Below are 26,353 nucleotides of genomic sequence, written 5' to 3'. Positions count from 1 at the left end.
GGCCCTAGGAGCACTTTAAAATAGATGCAGATCAACCATCAAATGAATGTTTCTTATGATTCCCCAAACCACTATCAGATATGAAGCTATGGCTCCGTTCTAACCAGTAGGCTTTACTGATGCATCTTTTCCAGTTTCATTATATCAGCAGAATCTTCCAGGGCACATATGTACGACAGTTTAAGGTGCGCATGCAGCAGGCATAGGCAATGCCTGCCCCAGCGTTAAACTACCTGTTCCTGTTCAGCATGTTCAATTAATATGCTCATACTACACAAAACACAGGAGCACAGGACAGAGATTTCTGAACTACTGTCAGCTTTCACCAGGACAGCCACGGAGTGTCGTGCAGAACCATCTAGAGATGCTAGCTTAGCTCACAAATCAGTGTGGTTTCTCCAGAACTGTGTGTCGTGGTTTAACCCCAGCCAGCAACTAAGCACCACGCAGCTGCTCACTCACTCCCCCCGCCTCCCCAGTAGGATGGGGGAGAAAATCAGGAAAAGAAGTAAAACTCCTGGGTTGAGATAAGAACAGTTTAATAGAACAGAAAAGAAGAAACTAATAATGATAATGATAACACTAATAAAATGACAACAGCAATAATAAAAGGATTGGAATGTACAAATGATGCGCAGGGCAATTGCTCACCACTCGCCGACCGGCACCCAGCCAGTCCCCGAGCGGCGATCCCCCCATCCCCACTCCCCCCAGTTTATACACTAGATGTGACATCCCATGGTATGGAATACCCCGTTGGCCAGTTTGGGTCAGGTGCCCTGGCTGTGTCCTGTGCCAACTTCTTGTGCCCCTCCAGCTTTCTCGCTGGCTGGGCATGAGAAGCTGAAAAATCCTTGACTTTAGACTAAACACTACTGAGCAACAACTGAAAACATCAGTGTGTTATCAACATTCTTCAGATACTGAACTCAAAACATAGCACTGTACCAGCTACTAGAAAGACAATTAACTCTATCCCAGCTGAAACCAGGACAAAAGTTCAGCTCCACTTATTGAAATGTATCCCCAGAAGCCCCTCTCAGCCCAGTCTCATTTGCATGGGTGACTTTTGTTGATGATGTTTTCCAGGAACTGTAAGGACATTGATAAAACCACGGGGTCCTGCTTCCACTGACATAGATCAGTAACAGCTCAGCTGAACTCTATCTTACTGGAGTGTCAGTGTGACCTGTTCAGATTAACTCCTACAGGCAGTTCCCACCTCACAGTCTCCCACATGGCAGCCTGTACCTCACCCACCTGCAGAGCATCTCCAAGGCCTTTTTTTTCCCTAAATGCCAGAGTAATCCCAGCCGGATCAGTGATCCATGGACCTGCTGTATCTGCAGTGTGGGAGCATAGGAACCTCCATGCAGCTGTGGAGAAGCTCTGGGGAAGTACCTCAGCTCTGCCTCTTACCAGTGAGGCTCTGTGCTCAGAAGAGGTCTTCCCAGAGGCAAACTGTCCCACCACAGCCTAGTATGGCTGGTTACATGAACAACACCCCCCGTGCCCCCTCCTTCTCCCCACAGTGCAGTGAGTCTTCCAGGCTGCAGGACGAAGAGCTGGAGGTGTCTGATGGAGTCATGCTGCTCTAAGAAGTGCTCCAGGAAACACGGCGAGGACAAGTGCCTCCTGGGTTGGGATGCGGGAAGAAGGGAGACTGTGGGACTCCATGCTTTGTCTTGCAGACTCATCTACTGCTATTAGTTTTGCTTCTCATGTAGCAAAGGCACTGGGATCCTAAGTCTTCTCTGATCCTATGGGGAACAGTTATTTGAGAGGCCGGTAAAATGAGCAAAGTCTATCACACAAAGGCCATATGTGAGCTATCCCTAAAATGCTCCAAATTTTTTCTAGGGATATAGGAAAACAAGATTTTTTGATAGTTTGGGGGAAAAGTCATTAATGCTTCTTCTTATGCCACTGGAAAGCATTGGAGCTGAACTCTCCCCCTCCAGATTAAAAAGCCTGCTGCCATTGGAGGAATGGCAATTAGAGTGCCTCTTTGGTAGCTGATGTGGGCCATCCTTCCCCAGCCACATGAGAAGGGGCAGAGAGAGATGGCTCTGTCCCACACTGCAGAGGTGTTGCAAAGCAGCACATTTGCCCTTGGCATTACGTTCTCAAGCTGCAGGCTGAGCCTGAGCATCCAAGCAGAAACACGCTACAGCCCTAATGGCCTCAGACTAGTTCCCGTAGCAGCTTTTTACCTTGCAGCTGCCCAGCAAGAATAAAGACTTCATGGAGCTTTTGCTACAGTAATTGCTGATGTATGAACAGCCTGGCCAGTTGAGTGAGCAGTATCTGCCTCCCTCTTGGCACACAGTACGTAGGAAGTTTGACTGAACACAGCCAGCTTTCTTGGCAAGCGTTCTGGACAAGCCAGCAAAGCCACCCCAAACAAGTCAGCCCTGCCATAGCCTCATCTTGAGGTACGTTGTCAGTTTAGGGATTTGAGGTTACTAAGATGTTGTTTCAGGACATGCCCTAAAAGCTGTCCTGATTTGTGTTTTCTAGACTTTCTTCATGAGATAAAGCACAACAGGCCTTTGTTAAAGTAACAAAACCCAGAAGCTAAATGATGGAGCAAGCAAAGATTTTGGTTTGGGGAGTCCAGAGGTCTGACTGAGAAGCAAGGAGCTCATGCAAAGCTGTTGGATGCCACAGCAGTCTGTGCTGCTTCCAGGCAGTTTTGAACCACAGGGTGCTTTTGTGGGCCTGCATCTCCTCCAAGGGCTGGAGGTTGCTCTTCCGTGCTCAAAGCAGAAGACAACAACAGCACACAACCCCCAAAGCTGTTGCTAACTCACGCTACTCATGAGCCAGGCGTATGCATAGCTATCCTAGAAAGAATAAGCACAGGGAAAATGGAGGAAATGGGTGCTGCAGATGGCGTAATTCACAAAAAAGATTGCTTCTTTAACATCCAGGTCAGTGTGATTCAAGGTGCTTTTTGATGTGATTAGTGCACAGAGGCAGCAATTAGCACAGGGGGTGAAATGAAATAATAGAAACATGTTTGGTTCCTTTGCTTCTATATAAAGGCATATATGAAGGCAAACGATGCAGTAACAATACTACTTTAACAACAGCCACTCTAGATGACAACAGTATAGTACTGAATTAGAGAAAAGATTGATTCTTTTGCCATTAGCACTGGTTTTATTACCGTGCAATGCCACCATTCATAAGCAAAAAGAGAATCAGGCCATTTTGTGCTCATTAATGGCAGCTCTTGGCACAAGCTCTGTATTCCTGCTAGCCTAAGATTCCCAGAAGTGATTTTACATTCATTTTCATCTTGCAGGAAGAAGAACCCAGTTGCTTAAGGGCTTACCTGCAACAAGCACTGTTGAAGAAAATGCGGCAGCTGGTGTTTCAGTTTATACCTTTAATGTAACTGTTTCTCCATTGTCTTCTGAAGGTGTTGCAATACTTCCTACCATAGTAAATTCAAATCCACTTACAGAGGCTTTTGATATTGAATCAAAAGGAGATCTCGAATACAGGGTGAGTTTTGTGTTTAGTTTGAGCAATGTTCAGTCATGTAGGCTGATGTTTCTTGGATTACTGAGCACTGACACCACACCGTCTCATCTTTTAATCAGAAAAGAGTTGCAAATGCAGACTGTGCTAGTATTTGGACATGCTGTAATAGATATGGCAAATGAATAGCAATAGTGATTATAATTTTTAATTGCATCTAGGCAAAAACCACCTATCACAATAATTCCATTTATTCCGTGATAGAAAAAATGTGATTTTTGGAAAATAAGAAGTGAAGAAGGACATACAGGACCTGCTTCTCTTTTGAGGATTTGTCCATAGTTTTTCAACTTAATTTATATGAAGTCACTGTGAATTTAAAGTGGCTTAGTTAAACCACATGCAGCTTCTGTTTGGCCACTCTCACCTAAAATTAAAATGAATTTGAGTCACATCCAAAATAAAGTAAGCTGAGTCAGATCAACGTCATACCTAACTCTGAACGAAGGCTGTGGCACATGAGGAAGTTATCTTGAGGTAAGAAGTTATCACACTTCCACACATCTGTGATCTATTTCTACCTATTGTGTGCTCCTGTCCTATGGCAAATGCAAAGCAATTTCTATTACTTCAGGCTAATTTTCATTGCTGGATAAATTAGCAAGTATTAACTCACATTTGTCACTGGCAATGATCATTCAGATGCATGGTAACTTGACAACCCATTGTAACTCGCTTGTACGTCTGAGCCTGAACAGTGACACTGAAAAAAGTGTCTGTAAAAGTTATGGAGAGACACTGGGTAGAGTCTTAAAAAGTTAATTTGAATGCATTTTTCTGGGTGTTTCCAAGGAAGTTCAGGTTTTCACAGAACTGATACAAGGGCTTTGCTCGTGCTTCTGGGAGAAATTTTGGGGAAAGACTGTGACCCCAGGAGGTTGCGGCTCATTGATTTGACCTGCCTGTGGGGAGCTGCTGCTGTTCCCGTGCTCCACCTCCCAGCAGAGTACAAAGCTCAGTTGTGCCAGCTCTGCTGGTTCTTTAGCCTCTCCCCAGTCAGATCAATGAAATGGTCAAAAAAATCTCAAAAAAGCCCCCTTTCACCTGTGAAGCATAGGATGTGGCTGCACAAACAGCTGCACTGTGTCAGCTGAGGGGTTGTAACGGGCAGAAGGAAAAGGATACGTCCCTTAAGCTGGCTTGGCTGACAGAGAATTCATAATGTGGGACTCCCTTCGTAGGCTGTTCTTTGGCATTTTGAAATAAAGCTATTCCTTCTGCTGCAAAACATAGCCCTTTTTTATACCTGCTTGCTCCTGTCCCATGCCATCTCTATGCTGTGCAGCAGAAACATTTTATGTTGCTGCTTGTTGAGTGGGACTGAGAAATTAATCTGGAGGAAAAATAACCTGCAAATAGATAAAAAGTCTCTTCTTGATTTTTTTTCATGGCAGGGATGATGGAGAAATTCTTATTTTTGCACAATGCAGAGAGTGACACAAGGATGAAAATGAATGGCCAAGAAAGGTGTAGGCTGGAGATTGCTTCTTCCAAAGTGCCAGTTTATATTCATTTCATACCAGAGCCCATTGCCAGAACAGCCTGTAAGCCTTTGTATGTCTTGCTTGAACCGTAGCTGTTTTCAGGGTTTCATAAATCCCTCGAGGGACTGGAACAAAGAGATTGGGCCACTGAGTATCAGTCATGAGAAAATCATAAAGCAAGCTGCATATGAATTCTGCAAACTAGCAGTTGAGTGCTGATTACAACTCATAAGGCAAGGATAAATACATGAGTGTTCTTAGTTCATTTATTTGATGAGCATTGCTACTTTTATTTATGCTCTGTTGTAGCAGATCTGTACAATATTTTGCAAAAGTGATGTGATCCAAAATGAGATACCTCAGCTCTACCTACTGCCATTAAATCTTTGCTAAGATACAGAAAAAGGCAGTATTTCATGTATGAATTACAGGGTTTGCAGATTAGCTAAGTACCTGTTAGCACAGGCTCTTCTGTATTTATGAAGCACATTTACTCCTGTTGCAGCAAGCCAAGGCAATATCACATTTCTTGATATGTTTTGAGATTTCTGAGAAAGTCAGTTTCTGAGATCTGCACCCTGCCCATTCCTCCTCACCTTACTCTTGTTTGAAGAATCCCGTGGATGAAGAATCACATGGAAGATGTGTTGAATGCATGAAAACATACTGCTGCCTGAAGCTACCTTGATGCTGTTAGTGATGCTGACTCTACATCCCAGGAGTGAAGGGGGGAGCAGGGAGTAGTGAAATTCTCAGGTGGAACAAGGGGTAGACAGTTATGGGGCGACTCTAGCCCCCCTTTCACAAAATCTGCAGCTGCTTCAAGTGTGTACAGTGCTGCCTTTATCAGTAAGCATTGCTCCTACCTGGAGGAGGGGTGAACTGTGGCTCGCAGCCTACGCCAGTGGCAAGCTGTTCTCAAAAGCAACCTAGAAAGAGACCATCTAGATTTACATCTTCATTTGCAGGATCTCTATAAAGGAGGGTGGAAGATGTGTATTTAGGCAGTCTGGCTGTAGCTACACCACCAATGAAAATATTCGGCTGTGAACTGGAGGGGTAGTCCCCAGAGCACATAATTTCTGCTTAGAATTGGGCAGTTTCTCATTTTGAGTTCATTGCATCTGTTTACTGTATTGTATCCAGCAAACATTCATTTTGGAAAGCAACCTTCCTACTGGTGTTACAAGATTTTGTAGAATGTTTTTTTCTGAGTTAGCATCACTTTTATGGGAAGCTTCTATTTGTACAATATAGGAGAGAGGGAGACCATCCAGGACACAGTTGTTTTCTCCTGCAGTATTGTAACAAAAAGATCCGCAAGGTTCCAGAGAGCAGCTGTTTTACATACCAGAAGGCATAAAACATTTGTGCTTCTGTTCACTCTCCTCCAACTGTCTTTGTTAATTGGCTCTATTTTGGCTTCTGTCTTCTAATTGTGCTGACATCACTTTTGTATTTGTCCTCCGGCCACAGCATCTCATCTAAAATCAAGGATTTATTTCATCATTCTCCTCCTGCATCCTCTCCAGGCTCCTCCATTCTGCAGTATTGTGAATACAGTGACAAGCTCCTTGTCACACACACTTCTGAGCCCCGACTCTTCTCCTTCTCCAGTCCCACAGCACCCCGTTACTCTGTTCAAGCTTCACAGTTTTTTAGTTTTTACACAGCAAATTTAAGTGTCACCTTTAGTGAAGATTGAGGCATACAACTTTCAGCATCTTGCTGTTGCTCTGGACTCATCCTAAATCGAAATGAATGTATTTAGTGTTTTTTCATGGAATGTCAGTCTTGTGATTGTACATATTCTGTGTTAAGAGGCAGTATGCAGAGCTGGAAGCCTTTAAAAAAAAACCCAAAGCAATTGTTTGCCTTATCAAACTTGCAAAACTTAAGGCCTGTTATTTTTTTAATTAGTTCAACATTTTCACCAAACAGTTCTGGTCCCTCTCTCATACAGTGTGCTCGTGCAGCTCCCTTCTTCCTGTGGTTTCCTGCAAGTCTTCTCCCAGACACAGCTTATAGAAGGAAGGGGCTGGTACCTGCTAGACTACACCGTCTCCTGGCCCCACACTCTTTATTGCAAGTAAAAGGTCTTCCTCCTTGTGCTCCTGACTCAGAAATAGTGAAGCTGCCCTTGTGTCCTGCAGGGCTTCCTCCCAGTTTTCAGTCTCGTCACACCTCGACTGCTCCTGGAGCTTGGTGTGGAAAGGTGAAGACTTGGCACAGACAAGTACTTGCAAGATGTAGTCCTGACCTGGAAGGCAAAGCATTGCCTGTGAGGCAGGACAGCTCCTTCCAGGCATTCTCCTCCTCAAACTGTCCCTCACACAAGAGGTCCTTGAGTTGCTCCAGGAAGCCACAACATTTTGGTCTTTCCACTCTGTTTTTGTCACATTTCTGTCACTGACAAGAAATGTGCCAGCAAGTAGATGATCTAAAATACTCACTGCTTACTGATGCAAAGTGTCCCTTTACTTGTATTCACTCATATAGACTATAACTTATATCTCTTGCATGATGTGCTAATAATAATTTTTTTCTTTTCAGGTTGTTACTACTGGAAACCCTGTCCTAGATTATGAAACTATGCCAAAGAGCTTTGATTTACAGATTTTTGTTGAAGATACAACTGGGAGATCTGACCTTAATATACTGACTGTCCAAGTAACAGATAAAAATGAACGTCCTGTATTTCGAGGAAATATGGCAATTCAAAGTAAGATAATGGTGGTATTCAAAAAGAACAATACTTGAAAAGGTGACATCAGATTAAAAAAAACAACTATAGCTGCATACAGTGCCTGTAGCTAAAGTGGTCTAAGCATTTTTCCTTTAGGAAAACAAGGGAGGAACAGGATACTGTTTTTCTCAGTGCTTTACTTTCACAAGTATTTGGTATGCTTCATTTCTGGAAGTGCCCTTTTAGTTTTCTTGAAGTGTGACCAGAAATGATTTAACCATTTTGAAGCACCTGAAGAATTAGAAGAAAAAAAAAAAAGTTTTTTTATATCAGTAAAGATATATGTTCTTTTTTTGATGAGATGAATACCTACCTAGAGGTATGTATTAGAAACTTGAAGTTTGGTGGGTTTATAACCATTGAGTATGAGTACATGTTTCAGTAGTTTGTTGACAACTGGACTGGAGAAGCCAGATAAATTTAAATAAGTGTATAATGTGTATGTGCAAGAATTTCTGAGGGAAAATGATAAAAACATCGCTCTGCCAATGTTTTACACCTGTATATTGTATTTGCACCTGCACATGAGAAGTTAAGTGGAAAATCAGTTTGAAGAGTGAGATCTCAGAGATTGTGATCTATGGTGCTGCAAATGGAAAGAGGCAAGAGTTCTGTCTCCTGCATGGGGCAGATGGTGTTACCAAGGTTTACTTTCAGACCACGGGCAAAGGTGCAACAGGGAGGAGTGTGCAGCAGCATTAGGAATGAGGCTGGAGTGTCTGGAGCCCAGCTGTTGTCAGTGCAGGCTTTGCATGCCATGCAGTACTTAATATCGAGTGACAACACCATCAATAAAAAGGATAGGAAATAATTGTCATACTCTCTGAGCAATCTTATCTTGTTCATTTAGTAATGAGAGGGACCTGGAAAAATTGTACCATGAGGCAACAGAGGACAGTGATGTATTTATTATGTGTTCACACACAGAACAGTTCAGGTCGTGAGTAAAAATATGCTCTTATTATTTCATGAGGTACTGAGAGCCTGTCTGAAGTCTTGATATTCTAACAGCAATTTAGCAATTAACAATTAGCAAATAATCAGCAATTTTCTGTATGGAAAAGCATTCAATAATTCAAAATTCAATTTTTTAAAACCTGAAAATATCAAACTGTCATCCATTTGTGGCAGGTATTTGGAGCTGGCTGCTGAACCCCCCAGGTGTGGACTAGCAGCAGTATTATGTAGGCTGCGACTCGCAGCCCTTGGAGCGGTCAGCAGTGCAGCGTGGCTGCAGTCTTGACTTCTGCCTGCTGCAGAGGGTAGGGTTTGTCTGCCTGGACAGGTTCAGACCAGGTCCTCTCCAATTCAGCCCTCTTCACTAATGCCTCCTGAGCACATTAATGTTCCTGCTTCCATACAATACTGAGTTCGTAAAGCAAATTAGCTTCCCCTAGGGAAGAGGCTGTGTCATCTTCTCAGTATAGCTGGTGTCTTGCATATCATGGGTGCTGCTGGAATCTAATAATAATTAAATGTGACACTTCAGGGGATCTGCACAGCATGAAACACACTACGTGGGAGCTTGTTACAAATAAGTGCATCAGCTTAACTCTCAGCTAGAGCTGCCATAAATTGGTGAGCACAGATGTCTGATCTGTCTAACTGTGTGGCTTTAGTTAACAGTACCAGCTACAATTAGACACTAATTGCACATTCGCTGGTTATGAAAAAGCATCTCCCTCTCATTAAACTTTATATTCATATTGTTGTCCTCTGGGAGCAACTCATTACGCTGCTCTGGGATTCCCACTGCTCTGATGAGAAGCAGCAGTCAGCAGGGGTCACAGTGGAAATTAATAGTCCAGAAACAGCAGGTCCAGCAGACACAAAAGGACATAAAGCAAATAACGTGATCTAAAGATCTGTTGTTCAGTTAATTGCTCTACCCAAGGAGAGAGAAGACTCTTGCCAGTGGCCTAGTATGGGATAGCCCAGCTGTGAGAATGCCTGTCATGGAAAGAAATACACCTTGCACTGCATTAGCACCCGTAATAAGGCAAAAATTTAAGTCAATCCACTATTTATTTACCTCGCAGGTGTAAAGGAAAAGCAGAAATGAAGAGGAAAGGCTCTGAGCTCTCCTGGCAGGGGACAGGGGGTGGACAGGGAGGGGATGGTGATGGGGACATAGCACAGGGCTACGTTCTCCCCATCTGCATAGTAAAGAAAGACACAGGTGTAGCCCAAATGCATCATTTTACTCCATAGCCTGTGAGCAGCTCAAGATAGGCTATATGTAAAGATCAGTCTTTCTCCTGAAGGCACCATTTGTATCGCAACTCGCAGTGATGGTTGCCTGTTTACAGATATGCAATTGATTTCTTTTTATCTTTTGAGTATTTGTGCTCTTTGTGATGATTTTGGAATTACACTTGTGAAGTGAGAAGACGCAGCCGGCAGTAATAAGTCTGGACAGCTTTAGTGTATCAGTATGTTTGCTGCTGTGTCCTTTATTCTTACCTAATTAACATTGAGTACACTTATATCCATGCAGCTGTAACAATCTATGTCTTGGAAGGAACACCTCCGGAATGCATTTACCAAGTTGATGCAGCTGATCCTGAAAATGCTGAACTCAAAGTAAGTTGTATTAAAGGAAAAAAACTCCAGAGATGATATAATCCACTGTATCTGAAATGGTAATTGCCAGCATCTTTCGACAACCTCCTTTCTTATCAGGAACACAGGAAAATGTTTAGTCAGGAAAAAAGAAGCATTTTTAATAATAACTAAGAAAACCCAGCCTCAATGTTTGGACACAAATTGTATTTTGAGTTCTTAGCCCTCCAAAGTTAAGGGATATTGAAGGCAGAGGTACAGTAGAAATTGTGTCACCTCTTTAAAAAAAAAAAGGCTTGCAAAACATTTCTTGTAGATGAGAATGACTAAAAGTAAATAAAATTTTTAACCTTCTGTATCACAGTGTAAATTCTTTTAAGTGAGACAGTGAGGAAATCACTTACAAGGCAACTGATTCTCAGCTTTTTGACAATCCCAGGGCAAACTGTGACCTTCAGTTAAGAAAATGTGTTAGCTGATCTGAAAATACTCTTGGCATCAGCAAAAAAATCTGGAAAGTGATAAGTTTGTTTGCAGACAGGGGAAAAGTAACTTACCTAAGAATTGTGTTGTAGCTTTGCTTTATTGGCTTTGGCTTTATTAAAGACAGCACATTCAAGCACTGAACCTGAAGATGCTACTTCAATGTATAGCATTATTCAAGAGAGCGATTGGCTTGAAGTATGTCCTCAGGCTTTGCCCCGTCAAACCACCACACCTGAGCTGGTGAGGAGGGAAGCAGAGGCCTGGGGGTTTAGCTCTGCTTTGTTTCTGAAAGCCATGGCAGTGACTTCCACACACCTTCTAGCCCCTGACGAACCTCAGGCATAATAAGAAGCTGCGAATATAAAAATGCTGGGCAACAGGTAAAACAATAATCCAGAGGGGGAATTTAGAAAGGTCAACTGGCAAAAGATTATTAAAAGAATTGTGATCACCTAGCTGCTTTTTTTAAATCAATTTCAATTAAATCTGTCATTGCAGGAGGCAAGTTGTTTCACTCAGCTCTCTGTACCTCCTGTTTTTTTCCCAGAAGGTAACACTAGAGCAGTAGCATCCCCTGGAAGATCTGCTCGGTGGATTTTGCAGATTACTTGTGTAGTGCACGACCCTCTGATGTTGCATACTTCAGAGTTTATGGGTATTATTAGCACCTGCACTAGCAAAGGAAATGTCCTCGAGGGCTTATTGGTGATGGCTTGGCGTGTGGAAGATAGCAGGGAGGACGTGGTGGGTATGTAGTAGCTACTTCATGGCCACAGGGAGCAGGGTGCTGCCTTTCTCCCTGCTGTGTACAGTGGTGGGGTGCTCAGCTGCCCCCTCCCACACCCGCGCACTGGTGTGGTACCCATTTGTGTCGTGCAATGCACAAAGTGGCTGCTGCTACATGCGGCCGCTGAGCAGCCATGTTGACACTGGGCTGTTGTGAACACCTTTCAGCCTCACACCCTCATGGACTCCATGAAAGTCCACTCTCCCCTCCTTGCCCTCTCCCATCATCTGGACCCTCAAACTTCTTCGCCTCCTCCACAGCTCTTATGTCCCCCAAATCCAGCCTCACCCCTTCTTCTCTCTCTTCTCCCTTGTGCATGTACTCCGCTGCTGCCACAAAGCTGATTTTTGCCTATGGCGCTGTGGCTCATTTTGCCTGTGGCTGTCTGGCCTCTATGTTAAATTCTCATTGCAGACCTGGAGTTCACAGAGGTAGAGAATAGCGTGGGCTTTAATGTAGTTCAGTGTCTGTGGCTCTCCACTGGCTGGCACGCAAAGCACGTATGACCATGTTCGAGCTGCTTCAGCTCAGATGATCAGGGCTTGTGCTGGCATCTGTATGTCAGCATGTTTCATTACGCAAAGTTTGAGGCAAATGCTGTACTATAACTTTGCCCGTTCTACAAGGCAAGGAATGAATGGAGGGATGTTTAAAGAGAAAAAGACTAATTCCTTGCTCTCTTCATTTCAGTATTCACTGCTCCCTGCACCAGTGCCGTTCTTGGTCTTGGAAAGCGGAGCCATTTTTAGTACAAAAGAATTTGATTATGAGAAAGATCCACATTGGTGAGAATGTATTTTATTCACATGATCTATTTGCTTACAGTAAGGAGAGAAATCTTTTCCTACGTAGCCACAGAATGATGCTTGTTTTGTTTTCTTATTTAACAGCTACTTTTTAAATATAACAGTGACAGATCCAGATGGACTCAACTCGACTAAAACAGTGAATATAAATATAATTAACATCAATGATGAAAGACCTTACTTTACCACGTAAGTGAAAAACTTCCATTGTACTCAAAATGTAGATGTTTTCCCAGCTTTACTGCTTTGGCACCAATGGGAGGGTGTAACGTAAGGGCAAGTAAATATAACAACAAAATACTACTGAAACCAGTATTTTAATTTTGTTATGATTCGTGTTCTTTTACTGGAAAGCTTTGCCCTCATTACCCTCTTTTATTCTTATTTATATTCTTCATAGTTTCAAGTTTTCCAGGCTCTGTCTTCACGCTAAGAACAGCCCAACAAGCTGTTGTACTTGTTAGCATTTAGAGAGGTTAAAGTTATGCAAAGACCTTTGGACAAGTTCAGACATGGAGATGAACTTTACCCTGTGTGAATAGAATCATATAGCATTTACCCCTCATGCAGATGTGCATTTCACCATAATGATGTTTATTCATGCAGAGATGTCTAGACATAAAAAGGTCTCACTTTTGATCTGTCCTCCTCTTCTTCCCAGACGCACTTGTAAACAATCCCCATGATCTTTGAAACATTGTCTTCTCTTATTGTCTCATAAGCAGGAAATTGTGTCATAACACACAAGTCAGAAATAGCTTTTGAAGACTAATGGAGTTTTAGTTGGAATCAGGAATATTGTTGAAAATCTGAAAAAAAATGGGAAAGAATATACATGTGCCACCAGCAGGCTGTTTTGCAGTGGAAAGCATGATGGACGATTGTTTCTGAAGCAGGAGCTTGACAATTATTACAGTTGATCTGATTCTGTTGTTGATTTATCTTTGTCACTTGCATGAGACACTGATTGGCCTCAAGACACTCTCTTTATGTCTCCTGATCCTGAGGCTTTACAAAGTCCGTGCTGAGAACATTTATGATGGCTGCTCTCCTGCCATCTATGCAAAGGAGAAGACAGTGTGGCACCTGGGCCATGCCAAGAGGTTTCCAGCCACTTGTTTGGAGCAATCTTCTAGGTGTTTTGTGGAGCCAGAGCAGTTCATGGCTCCTGGGCTGAGGCCAAGGATCTGGACCTTGCTGAGTAAAGGGGTAGAGAATATGAAGAAACAGAAGAATGAAATGTTAGAAACAGACATGGATTTTTTGTTGTTGTTGGTACTTATTTAATACTTGAACCTCATGTCTGCAATAATCAATAAGGTTAACAGCTTGCTCCACATTACTGTACTGCTACAAGCAGGAGGAATCCTCTTCCCAGTGCCAATTGTTGCACATCATTGTGTTCTAGACTGATTATTTCCTCCAAACTGTTGTTCGAATTAGTGAAAGCTGCAGTGACTTGAGCATGCATAGCACCTGAAGTCTAAGACTCAGTTCTCATATGGCACAAATAAGGCCTGGTATTTGTTTGAATCTTGTCCCTTTTAGATTGACACTACAGACCAAAAAGAGCAGCTCAGTTTGCAAAGAACTTTAAATTAAGTTACACTTCACGATCTGTCCTCAGTATGCACATGTATGGCCTCTCTCCTGCTAAAATATGAGCTGTATTCTGGGGCTATGTACTTTCTGACACTATAATAATTAGTGCTGGGATGGGAGCTGGGGAAACTTGACGAGTTAGCAAACCTTCTTTATTTTCTCCCGATCAAAGCTGTCAAGAACAGAGTTTCAAAGGGTCTTTTTAATTGTTCCCATAGTATATGCAAGCACATCTGGTTTTGGTGTTCATAACACTACATTGGTATTCAGCCTTTTGAAATTCTGGCTGTTAAAATCAATGGAAAACTTGTGGAGTCAGGAAAACAAAGGAGGAGACAAGAAAACAAACATATGCTTCCTTCGCAATTACATTGCAGTGTCTAAAAGGTCTGCTTGAACCATCCCGTAAAAAGCCACTGGCAGGTGGCAAACAGATGGACGACAGGACACAGCCCAGATGTAGCTGCGTAGGAAGCGGCCCCCAACTCCTCCCCAGCTGTACTAGTACTCGGTGCTACGAGGATGTGCTCGATAACATCCCGCTTCTTCCAGAGAGATCTGGTGGGGACAGGACAATGGCCCGTGCAGGGTGCCGGAGAGCTGGTAGGGCTGGGAAAGCGGAGCGGTGGTGAGTTTGCTCTTCACAGAGAGGTCAGAGTTGTGGTCCCTGTGGGCACAGGGATTCCCCTACTTTGAGCCAAAACCAGTTAGAGCTGTCCCTCCCATATTCCCCAGTGATCAGAAAGGCATCTTAGGGTGGCATTTTTGATAGCAGTGAAGGAGATCTGTTGCTATTTGTTATGCTTCTGAGTGACTCTGGAAGCAACAGGAGAACAAGGAAGAAAGAGATCCAATGCCGAGAGTGAGATAGAAACTTAATAAATACAGTGATTCCACAGCCTGAACAAACTCCTTGTTTACTTCTGGCTCTAAGTTAGGTGTTTTTACTGGGAAGACCCTATGTGATTTCTCTCCTGTATGCTTTCCGCTTTTCATATGAGCTGACAAAACAGTTGGAGATACTGTGTCTTCTTAACCATTTTTAAAATTGCGAGTGGAGACCTGGAGGCATGAGATCTTCTGTTCTGTCTCTGCAATTCTCTGCTCCAGTTGCTAAGTGCCCCATGATGTTGGTTTTCAGAGGACAATGACGGGCTAATGCTTTCCTATGCTGGGAACTATAGACTAGTCAGTTAGCTAAGTGGTGACATAGAAGGTTTAAAATGTGCAAAAACCATTCAGTCTTGAAACATACTCCTGCTTTTCTGGACTCTGGACCATCTTCAGCTCCCTTTGATTTCTAGAAGCAGGAGATGTTTGTGTGTGATTCAGTAGTATAAATCACGCTTCATAAATTCCTTGCACAATTTTTGTGTGCTTGCCCATGCCTGCTTTTGCATGTGGTTCAAGTACCATAATTGCATACCTGAGTACCCATGTGAACATGCAACTGCAACCATTATAAGCAATCCTGCACAATTGCCTGCCAGACTATATCTGGGCTATAAAACTCACTTAATTAATGGGAAATTTGGGAGCACTGGCATACCAAACAGCAGCAGTAAAGAACTATTTTCTCTATGTAAAATGAATCAGACAGATGTTGCTGGGAGTTTGGAGCATGTCCATCTGTTGGGCACCCACAGGAGTGCTCCTCCCTGCCTCCACCTACTGCAGGGTCAACTCAGCTTTTTAGTAATACTGTTGTCCCCCAAAAGCCTCCACCATTCATTCCAAAAGATGATTAATTACATTACTGCTTCTATTTTTGTCCTTCTCTTGCACAATGAAGGAACTAAAGCACGCGGCTTTACAAGCTGGTGGCTCTGTAGGGAGATGGACTGCATGACTTAACAGCCCCTTCCATCTTCAGCTTCCATGATTCTGTGATTCTATGAAAGTCAAATTGTTTTTACTGTGAAAAAGTTGCAGGGGAATGACACTTATTTGTGTGGCCGTCATGCTTTATGACCACATACCAGTTCAGCTGTTGCTACATGTCCAGCTGGCAGAACCAGTGACTGGGATATTTACCCTGACATGCAAATAGCCGTCTCTCAGTCCAGCGTGGCCATGGCTCTGCTGCTGCAATTGGCTGCTCAGCTAAGTCTGTAATCATCTGCCCTTGCAAACACAGATGTGTACTTTGCTGAATTTTGTTTTATCTTGTAGAAAACAAAGAATCTACAGGATTCCAGAGGAGCAAAGCCCAGGCACTGTTGTTGCCAATATAACAGCTAAAGATCCTGATGATGAAGATTCTCCCAGCAGACTTTTCTACAGCATCCAGTCTTCTGACAGATATTTCTCCATAAATCCATGTAAGACAAACAAAAATGTGCCTTCTGACACCCCCAAAAAGAGAACAGAGTAGCTACTTTGAAAAAAATGTTTTTGCCTTACTTTTAAATTGACTTACTTTATTCTGTGGCTACCCCTAGAAATAAGAAATGCTCAGTGCATTATTAGGGTCAAATTCTTTGGTCAGCTGAAGATACCTTGATATCCTGAAGAAAGCAGACCAGAGGTGAATTCTTGACAAATACTGACTTATGGCTGGAGGCTGACAGTCCCTTGGGTGGAAGTAAGATTAGCTGCCTTCTTTTTAATCTCTGAGGACTGCAGTGAGCCTTCTGGGGCTCTTGAAACAGCTGCACATAAACCATAATGTCCTCTCTCCTGCCTGAAATCTCCTCTAGCATTGAGGTGCACAGCAAATCTGCACCTCAGCTTCATTGCTCGATTCATGACTCTCCTCAGGCAAGGCCATCCAAAAGAGTCCTCTCTCCCATGCTGGTTCTATCTCCTCATGCTCTCTGGGGTGCATACACCAGTGCCCTGAGGTTTTTGCTCCAGGGCTGTCATTCAGTGATTGCTTTGCTTCTCCTCTGCTATTGTTTTAGAACTGCTTAACATCACAGCTGTAAGAGGTGCCACACAACACAGTGCTGTGGGGGATCAGGATGACCCTTAAGTGCTTTGGATTCCCTATGCCCTTTCGCCATGTGTTGCCACCCTGCCCCTCAATTACACTCCAAAAGGCAGAGGGTGTATACACCATTCCTTTACCTCTTTGGTGCTCTGGGAATAGTATTTTGCTGTGCCATAAAAACCTTCTGTTTTTGAACAGAAGCTAACAGAAGTGAAAAAAAAAAAATTAAGTGAATGGCTGACCAGAACACTTGGCGCAATCTGGCACAGCTAAGAGCAGCTCTGTTGATGTGTGAGTAGATTTAGAGGTGCTGAAGGAAGCTTGAACGATAACAGTAGAAAGTGAAGCGGCCTTACTAGCTAGAGGGCAAGGACAGCACAGGCGTTAGCAGCTCATTGTCCTTGATGCTCTGTGAGTGCACTCAACTCTGAACTTGCACTAGCTCTTTGAGAGCAAAAGGGAAATCTAACCACTTTCCAAGCCCTCTGCTGAGGCCACCCTATGGTGTATATTTGAGCAATGGGTATCTATTCATTAAAGTCTTATGCAGAACTTTCAGAACTGTTTCGTATCATTTTAAAAATAACTAAATCAGCCATGATTTGCATGGAATAGAAGACTTTTTATTCTGCTACCTCTCTGCTGATCTGCCCTGTCCTCTTGCATGTACACCACGAGTGTTTTTTACTTCCCCCCCATGGTGAACATCTAACTTCTGGCTGCTTTCTGTCCAGCGACTGGAGTGCTGCAGGTGACTGGGAGAATCAATCGAGATGCCCTTCCACTACAGCTCCATCCTAACATCTCGTTGATAGTCCGGGTGGAGGACAGTCCCAGCAGTAGTCACGCCAGCGAAATGGAGATCACAATCATTGTTGATGATATCAATGACAACCCACCAGAATGCAATCCTTCTACCTTCAGGTACTGAGGCTCTTCACTGCCTTAGTGCTGCCTTGTTGCCCCAGACCAATGTGCAGCCTAAGGCACATCAGTTAGGGTCCCCAGACCTACAGCTAGAGGTTCAAATGGACATTTATCATTAGCTGTTAAAGGTTAGTGTTCACTCTAAGTGTCTTAGGGCATGAAACTCAACTTCCTGGCATGTTCAAACTGGAAATTTGGACTAAAAATATCTGTGTATAGTCAGATAACTTATTTATCTTCCTTTCAGATACCGAAATGCTTAGGATATCAGAGCCATGTGTTATAGAGTTACTTTTCTGACCTATACAGATCCAGGATCCTCCTTTCTTTATGCTAAACTGTGGGGAATCATTCACCAGGGAAAGCTTGCCAGTCAGTTCTGGAGTTTTATTTTAAACTTCCTGATCTTCTCTTCTAAATCTCTCCCTGGTGACCTGCATGGTTTTTGTCTAATGCAATCCATAAGGTCTTCAGAGTCCAGATCACCTCTTGTTATAGGTGTCCTCTGTGCGTAGTAACTTAGTCATGGACTTTGCTATGGCTATGAATGCTCTGAGGCCTTTGTGATGATTAGGTAGTTTATATTTGCAGATGAGGACATAACATCAACTCCATTTTACATATGAAGTGTGTCATAGAAAGACTGAAGTCAAAATTGTTCATCTGAAGTGTTTGATGTGCCTGGGCTCTGATCTTTCAGGGTACATGGCATTGCATAGTGCAGTTTTTCAGGTGCACTTATGGTAGTTTGATGCAGATAAAAATCCAGCATCTCAGCCGAAGAACCTATGCAATGAGGAATTCCCAGTTAGTGGGTATCTTTAAATTGCTTCCTCACTATCTAATAGAAATGTCTTGCATTGAAATCACATACTTTTACACACTGGACAGAAGAGAATCCAATTCTTCAGAGCGCTGCTTAGTTACAACATCCATGACAATAACACAAAAGTCTCTTTGTTATCTAGTGAGCTTAAATTTTGATCTGAAGGAGGCAAAAATCTTCAGGGAAAAAATGCAGTCAAATAAAGAACCAGTCTTATAGGGATTGCACAAGAGAACAAAATCAGGGCTTAATGGTATTTCAGTTGGTTCTTCATTTTCTTGTATTTAATCCTCTTGACTAAAAAAAATTAAATCAACACCCTCTGCCCCCAGTTCCATCACATGCATCACAGGGACCCTCACGATCAACAGCAGGGCCAGAAATGCTAGTTTCACAAAACAGGAGAATGGTCCAGCTATTAGTTAAGGAGAAAAGAACGAGCTTCTCATGAGGAGAACATTATAACATACTGAATAAATGAGTGTTGTAAAGATGGTTTAAAATACTAATTATTAATTGAACTAAACTTGAAAATTAAGATCTTGTGGCAGCTTCTGAAGTTTAGCTGAGTTCAGTTTTATGGTTTGGATCTGGCTAAATGTTTATATCCTGCCCTTTGTAGAGGGCTATTGTCCACCACAGTGTATGGATCAGATTCCAGGTTGCTTCATCAACTGTTGCCTATTTAGATCTAGGATTTCACTTAGAAAATAAATGGAAGTCAATGTTTTGGTATGTAATATATGAAAAGTTCAACAGAAGAAATAAGTTTCTCTGATGGGAAATGTGTTTGTTTTAAACAGGATAGAGGCAAATGAAAATACGATTGCTGGGACGTTTCTTCTTGATCTTAGAAATTACTGTAAAGATATTGATGTTGATCCATCAAACAATCAATTTAATTTCACTGGATTATCTGGTTTTGGAAGCAATAACTTCGCTCTGGAGTCCACTGTGTCTGGAAGACTTGTGGTCAGTTGTTTGTGGCTTTATGTTAGATTGTCCTATTTCAGAAGTCAGCTTACAAAATATTGTCTGTACAAGAAAAAAAGAATTACTGTAATTCATGTCACAGTGGATATGATGTGGAGAATGACTGTTTTGACTGGATGTGAACTACATATCCTTTGATAGGATGCTTTCTATGGATTCTACAGAATTTGGTGAACAGAGAACTGTTTTAAATAAATGTGCCAGATATGTTTGAAAAAAACCCCAACTTTTTAAGGGACTGTGAAGCACCAACTTTGATATGGATAAACAGAGCAAATTGGTGCTATTTCATACCCATTTATTCATGACAGACTGTGGAAGATCCTTGCTGTTCAGCATGAAGAATTGAAATACTTGAGAAATCCCACACTCAGTAACTACTTCCCAGCTTCATTGGTCAGAGTTGTAAAACTACTTGGAGTGGTAAATTTTCACAAAAGTGTGGTGGGATTTGCACTTGTGTGATTTTGCATGACAAAATATGAGTTCCTTATCCTGATAGCGGCTGGCATATTTGCATTGGCCAGAACCCCCACCAGTTGCTGGACATGTGCAATGGTGGTTGTTCCATTGCTTTAAAAAGAACCTTGGACAACTACAGAAAAAGGGAAACATAACAAAAAATAGGCATTCTGCCTAAAAGACAAGAGTACTACAGGAGCGGTAAAATGATTTTGTATGGCTTGCTTTAATTTTTGATCTGAGGTATGCATGCCAATAAGCACTGCCCTTAGCTGCTTAATCTGCCAACATGAAAAGCATATTCATTGCTGCACAGGGTATGATTGTTGTCAGCCTTTTGATCACTGTGTATGTATAATGTAACAGGCTATCTGAAGTGTCCTGTTCCTCCAGGAATTTCCCTGTAGATGATCAACAGTGGATGCCTGTACTTTAGTCCTGCTGCCCCAAAGTTTATGAGGCTCCTACAGAAAGATGGAGACTTCAGGAGATTAGGATTTAAATCTGTGTGAGCCACTGTTTAGTAACAACTTGGTTCCTGGATAAACACTCATGGCTGAACCCGATACCTTTAATACACGTCTGTAGGTGTGAACTCAAGGAGTAACTATTACTATTTAGCAATAGCAGATTCTTGTTGAGCCAATAAAGGGCAGAGTAAATAGCCAGCTCATTACATGAGCTTTGAATTAACTAGGTAAAAGGCCAAGACCTTATGATCCAAATGATAAAACTTCCTGCACTTAAGGGGAAGAAATTTTGTTGGCAGAGGAAAGAGCTTTGCATTTCTAAGAGACGCCAGAGCGTGAACATGTAGAAAAAGCCTGGAATTCAATCCTGTAATTGATTAATAGCCTATATTACTCCTACAGACCAATTTGATATATCCAAGGGGGAGACCACACTTACAGAATGCTGAAAAGAGTAATTGCCGTCATGTGTATTGTGACTTTATATAAGGAAGTATAAATACAATTGTGTTTCTTTTTAATTTAGATGACTGAAAGTATTGATTTAGAAAACCCAGCTAATCTAGGAGCTGAAGTTTATTCTTTGACTGTCAGGGTGCAAGATATTGCCTGTCCTAACTACTCAAGCAAGTATCCCTTTTACACTTCTTTTGATATTTTCCTGTGCTGTAACAGCATGGAGAGAGGAATACCATATGTATTTTGAATATATGCATGAGAAATTTCACAGCCATACTTAACTATGATTTAATCTTCTGTTATATTTCCAGATATCATCTACATTTACATCAGGATAAAGCCAGTGAATGAATTTTTTCCAGTCTTCAGTAATTCATCATATGAATTTAATGTTCCAGAAATTACTAAAGGTACAGTAAGTAGCACCTACATGATAAAAATAATGCTATCATGTTGATAAGTACCTTTTTGCTCTAAATGGATTTTCATATATTTGAATGAGGAGAATGGCTCAAAGCTCCAGTTCAACCAGGGTCTCACCATACAACCACCTACTACCCTTAAATAGACAAAACTGGCAACAACTCCAATTGTACAGATGGAAGCTAAGACACAGACAAATTCAGCAATTGCACAAGAAATCTGTGACAGAGCCAGGAACTGAACTCAGATGTCTTGTTTTAGACCGTCTTTCTGCTCTTGCTAAATTAGTCTTTTGGAGGGATTGCGATGGTGCTAAGAAACCGTTATAGATTGACACAGACAAGTGAGGACTCCCTTGGCCCAGGCATGGTGCAGGCTGGCCACCCCGCTGTCCCCTTAGACCCAGCTCACCTTGGGTGCAGTGGGTGCCCTGAAGATGGGGTGGGCTGGGAATGCTCAGATGAGGTGGCTGCACTGAGCCAGACGGCAATAGAGCAGCTCGTGCCTGGAGCTAGGGTCCTTCCCATTCCTGCAACAGCCCAGGACCAGCGGCTGCAAACGCGGCCTTAAAACAGAATTTTTTGAAACTGTTCACATGCTTGACTCCCATCTCAGCATCCTTCCTGTCCCCTGGTGAGTCCTGCATCTCATGTGTTTGCACAGCAGTGCCATGGCATCTTACCTCCTTGGAAATCCTTGTGTGCAAGGTGTGACCGCTAGCCAGCTCTGTGCTGTGCTGCTCAGTGCCCAGAGGAGTCGGCACGGGAATGGCATCTTTCCTAGCTCCAGCTTCACCCTCATATAAACCTGATGTACCAAACACAGGCCTTCTGCCCCAGGACCTCACTTACTGGCTTTATTCTCTTGGCTGAGAAAAATTTGAGAGGTACATTAGACATATGCTGGATAAATCTTGACCTTCATTCTGAACTTCCTAGGGTCACAGAAAAATTGAAGGTGTAAGGGACCTCTGGGAGTCTCAAGTCCAACTCTTGCTCCAAGTGAGGCTAGTTTCAAGGCTAGATCATGTTGCTCGGGGCCTCATCCACTTGCATTTTGAAAATCTCCAAGGATGGAGACTCCACAGCCTCTCTGAGCCCCTGTTCCAGCTGAGCAACCTTCATTCCAGATAATTTTATCTAGTACCCATCTGGAATTTTCTGTGTCGTGGTTTGTGTCTGTTCTCTATCGTCCTTTCACTGTCACCTTCTGAGAAGAGTGTATCTGGGTCTTCTGCATCATTGCCCTTTAGGTAGTGGAGCACAGCAATTAAATCCCCCCTTTGCCTTCCCCTCTCCACCCTGAACAAACCCAGTCCCACCAACCTCTCTTCCTGCATCATCTGCTAAACGCTACCCAGCCTTTCTCTAGTTTTTAGTAACTCTCTTGTACTTGGACCCCCAAACTGGTCACAGGTAGCTTTACTGCATTCAGCTCTGGAGCCCCTAACATAAGGACATGGACCTGTTGGAGCAGGTCCAGAGGAAGGCCACAGAAAGGATCAGAGGGCTGGAGCACCTCTCCTAGGAAGACAGGCTGATAGAGTTGGGGTTGTTCAGCCTGGAGAAGAGAAGGATCCGGGGAGCCCTTATAGCAGCCTTCCAGTACTTAAAGAGGGCCTACAAGAAAGCTGGAGAGGGACTTCTTACAAGGGCCTATAGTGATAGGACAAGGGGTGGCCTATAGTGATAGGACAAGGGGTAGTGGCTTTAAACTGAAATAGGGTAGATTTGGATTAGATTTAAGGAAGAAATTCTTCACTGTGAGGGTGGTGAGACACTGGAACAGGTTGCCCAGAGAGGCTGTGGATGCCCCATCCCTGGAAGTGTTCAAGGCCAGCTTGGATGGGGCTTTGAGCAATCTGGTCTAGTGGAAGGTGTCCCTGCCCATGGCAGGGGGGTTGGAACTAGATGATCTTTAAGGTCCCTTCCAACCCAAACCATTCGGTGATTCTATGAGTGCTGAGCAGAGTGGATTAGTCACTTCCCAGCATATGCTGGTAACACACTTGTTAATACAGCCCAGTATGTGGTTTCCATTCCCCCAAAGTGCCCTGGTGGCTCATGTGTAACTAGTCCACCAGAGCCTGGGATCCCTCCCTGCAGAGCTGCTGCCTGCTCAGTCAGTCTCAGCCCACACTGGTGCATAGGCTTGTTCTGGCGCTGGTGCAGGCTTTGCATTTGTCTGTGCTGAGGTCCACGAGTCCTGTTGGCCTGTAGCTCCAGCCTGCTGGGCCCCTCTGACCGGCAGCCCTGTCCTTCAGCACGTCCAACACTGCCCCAGGCTGCTGTTACTCACAAACCTGCCCCAAAGGCCATGTCACCAAGGAGGACATCCAACTGCATCTCTGCATCTGAGTGGGACATAGTGAAGCTGCCCATGAAACTCCAGGAGATTTAGCAGCCAGATAATCCAGTATCTTCTTGAATTCATCGGATTATTATGGCCAGAGCATGCTTAAAGCACAGGAAAAGGCAGCTGTGGCTATGGTCAGCAGACCTGTAGGCTCGGTGGTGCTTCTCTGTCCATTTGCCTAAGCCAGAAGGCAGGGTGTGGTGGGGAGGAAAAGGCATGCTTCAAGCAGCCCCACCATCCTGCCCACAACCTCCTCTCCCTTGCCATGGGCAAACAAGCAAGCCCAAATTTCCAGCCCTCAGCTCTCTGTTTTCTTCATTCTCTGGTCAGGAGGATCCTGCCAAGGTCCACAGCTCTGCAAAAATCACTCCTGCCTGCCCTGTGGAGAAGCCGTAACTGGCCACTGCTGAGTACAGCAAAGCTGCAGCTGGCGTGGGGATGCACGGCCTGGAAGGGAGCTGGAGGGACTGGGGAAGCTGGGGTGGCGGGACTGGCTCCCAGGGGGGTCTGCCTGGCAGAGAAACCCTGGCAGCCCTGGCTCCTGCAGGACCCAAACCGCCAGGAAAGCAAGGAAGGCTAAAGGGGGATGAGGAGGCACAGGACAGCCACTCAGCAGTCAGAGGACCCTGACCTTCAGGTGTTCATACCAGCATCTCGCATTGCTCAGCAGCCTGTTTTTCTCGCTTAGCTTTAATTTCTATGGTGCGTGGATGGAGCTTGACTTTCTACGCTGTTTCCTAGTGGGCATGATATGATGAATTTTGTAGCGTTTCCTGTTCTGAGTGTGTATCCTCATACCACTGATGTGTATCTTAGCGATATAACACTTGAAACCTGTCTGTGACATGGATATGTCTGTAAAGTTCTCTGTGTGTCAGCCACAGAACTTTGCTGGATACTGAGACTATCAAGAGAAATAATATGTTTTTTTCTGACTCAGACTGCCTTTTGCTTTGGGCTGAGTTGACATTAACAGGGTGCTTGCTATTGCTGAACCAAACAGCAGCCAACAGTTTGTGGTAGGGCTGGAGTTCACAGGGTCAGGAAAGAAAAAAATATGCCAACCCTTCATTTACATCTTCTTTCTTATTCTGTGCTTGTGGACTACTCATCCTGTATATCCCCAGGTCATGTGGATCCACTTAGCGTTGAATCAGTGTCTGCAGAGATGGGCGTGCACAGTCCCATCTTCTTTCTCACAGTTTACAGCACTGCCATTTGTATTTTGCTTCATACGTGCTTGGTACAAAGGTAATTCAAACTGCTTTTCAAGCACCTCGCAAGGAATGGCAGCAATTGCTTTTCAAGGCAGACAAAGAGCCTTGTTCCTCCAACCAAGCCGTGCTCGGGCTGCCACAAGGTGGGAGTTCGTGCGTGTCAGTGCAGGGCTCGGGGTGGCCCTCACCGCCAGAGCACTTCTGTTGTGGTTCTGTACAGACTCCAAGCATTTTGGTATTTATTGCTAGCAGGCAAGCCCATACACTGGGGAGCCATAACACAGCATGGTGAACTAGTATTTCTCACACCTTTGCTTTCCTTTTGGGGGGGTGAAAACTCTAAAACAAATCTTTAGTTCAGTTTCATCAAGTTGTGGTTGGAACAAGTACTCTGTACCTCCCTTTCCTTAAAATGTTAATGAAATATTGCATTTTCTGTCTCTCAGTGGGATCCAGCATTGGAAGAGTGAATGCCAGAGACAAGGACTGGTCACCCAGTGTCATCACTTACTCCATCGTAGCTGGAGGAGGCACCAAGGATTACACAAATATCTTCTGGATCAGCCCCACCAAAGGAGATGTGAAGATTTTAGCTAGATTAGACTATGAAACAACTCAGAAACACATTCTCACAGTACAGGCCTCAGACCAAGAGAAGACTGCAACAGCATCTGTGAGTAAATCCACTCTACTTCTCCCCCTTTATCTACATTTTTCTCTCTTCTTCTTGGCAAGAATGGTAAGACACTGGGCAAAGCACTTTGGTCTGTAAAAGGCAAGTCCACCCCTGCACAGAGTCATGTATTAGTCAGATGAAAGAGGTGGTGTTCACTCAATCTTGGTTTATTTCTTACAAAAAGGATTAAAGTAATATTTTTATACTTTTAACTCTATGGTTTTTGTTTCTCAGTCTTTTTTTCTTATTTTACCTGGGCAGTGAAATTGTTTTCAGTGCCCTACACAATTTAAGATAATATTTATGGCTACATATGTACCAGAAAATAGAAAAAGGACAGGGTCTTGAGTCCAGGTAGCACAATCTAATTGTAGCCATGTTTAGTGTCAAGTTGTTTTTGGACCCTGTGTAGTGCCCCTTGGCCCTCAAACATATTTTTGATTTTGTATGTGACATTTTTTCACTGCAAAGTGCCCAAAGTAATGCAAGAATCATGTTGCAGCCTATCAGAAAACACAGATAGGTGTTTTCATGGGTTGGGACATAGGGGATGTGCTGCGTACCTCGGGGATGGGATGAAGGCTTGAACAG

General features: G+C 43.4%; 1 protein-coding gene across 1 annotated transcript in view; it reads left to right on the top strand.

The window, feature by feature from the left end:
* The window catches only part of CDHR3 (cadherin-related family member 3), a 64,130-nt gene that overhangs the window by 23,983 nt on the left and 13,794 nt on the right, over positions 1-26,353 (top strand). Inside the window, exons 3-13 of the mRNA XM_010581095.1 lie at positions 3,311-3,513; positions 7,587-7,755; positions 10,277-10,362; positions 12,305-12,399; positions 12,505-12,609; positions 16,195-16,343; positions 17,689-17,878; positions 19,511-19,679; positions 21,159-21,258; positions 21,403-21,501; positions 25,533-25,759. Coding sequence (XP_010579397.1) covers positions 3,311-3,513; positions 7,587-7,755; positions 10,277-10,362; positions 12,305-12,399; positions 12,505-12,609; positions 16,195-16,343; positions 17,689-17,878; positions 19,511-19,679; positions 21,159-21,258; positions 21,403-21,501; positions 25,533-25,759 — 1,592 coding nt within the window. The remainder of the gene's footprint in view (positions 1-3,310; positions 3,514-7,586; positions 7,756-10,276; positions 10,363-12,304; positions 12,400-12,504; positions 12,610-16,194; positions 16,344-17,688; positions 17,879-19,510; positions 19,680-21,158; positions 21,259-21,402; positions 21,502-25,532; positions 25,760-26,353) is intronic.

The sequence above is a fragment of the Haliaeetus leucocephalus genome, unplaced genomic scaffold (assembly GCF_000737465.1).
Source record: "Haliaeetus leucocephalus isolate CR32 unplaced genomic scaffold, Haliaeetus_leucocephalus-4.0 Scaffold751, whole genome shotgun sequence".
In the NCBI taxonomy this organism is placed as follows: domain Eukaryota; kingdom Metazoa; phylum Chordata; class Aves; order Accipitriformes; family Accipitridae; genus Haliaeetus; species Haliaeetus leucocephalus.
The sequence above is the reverse complement of the archived record's forward strand: the minus strand, read 5'-3'. Positions and strand labels throughout refer to the sequence as shown.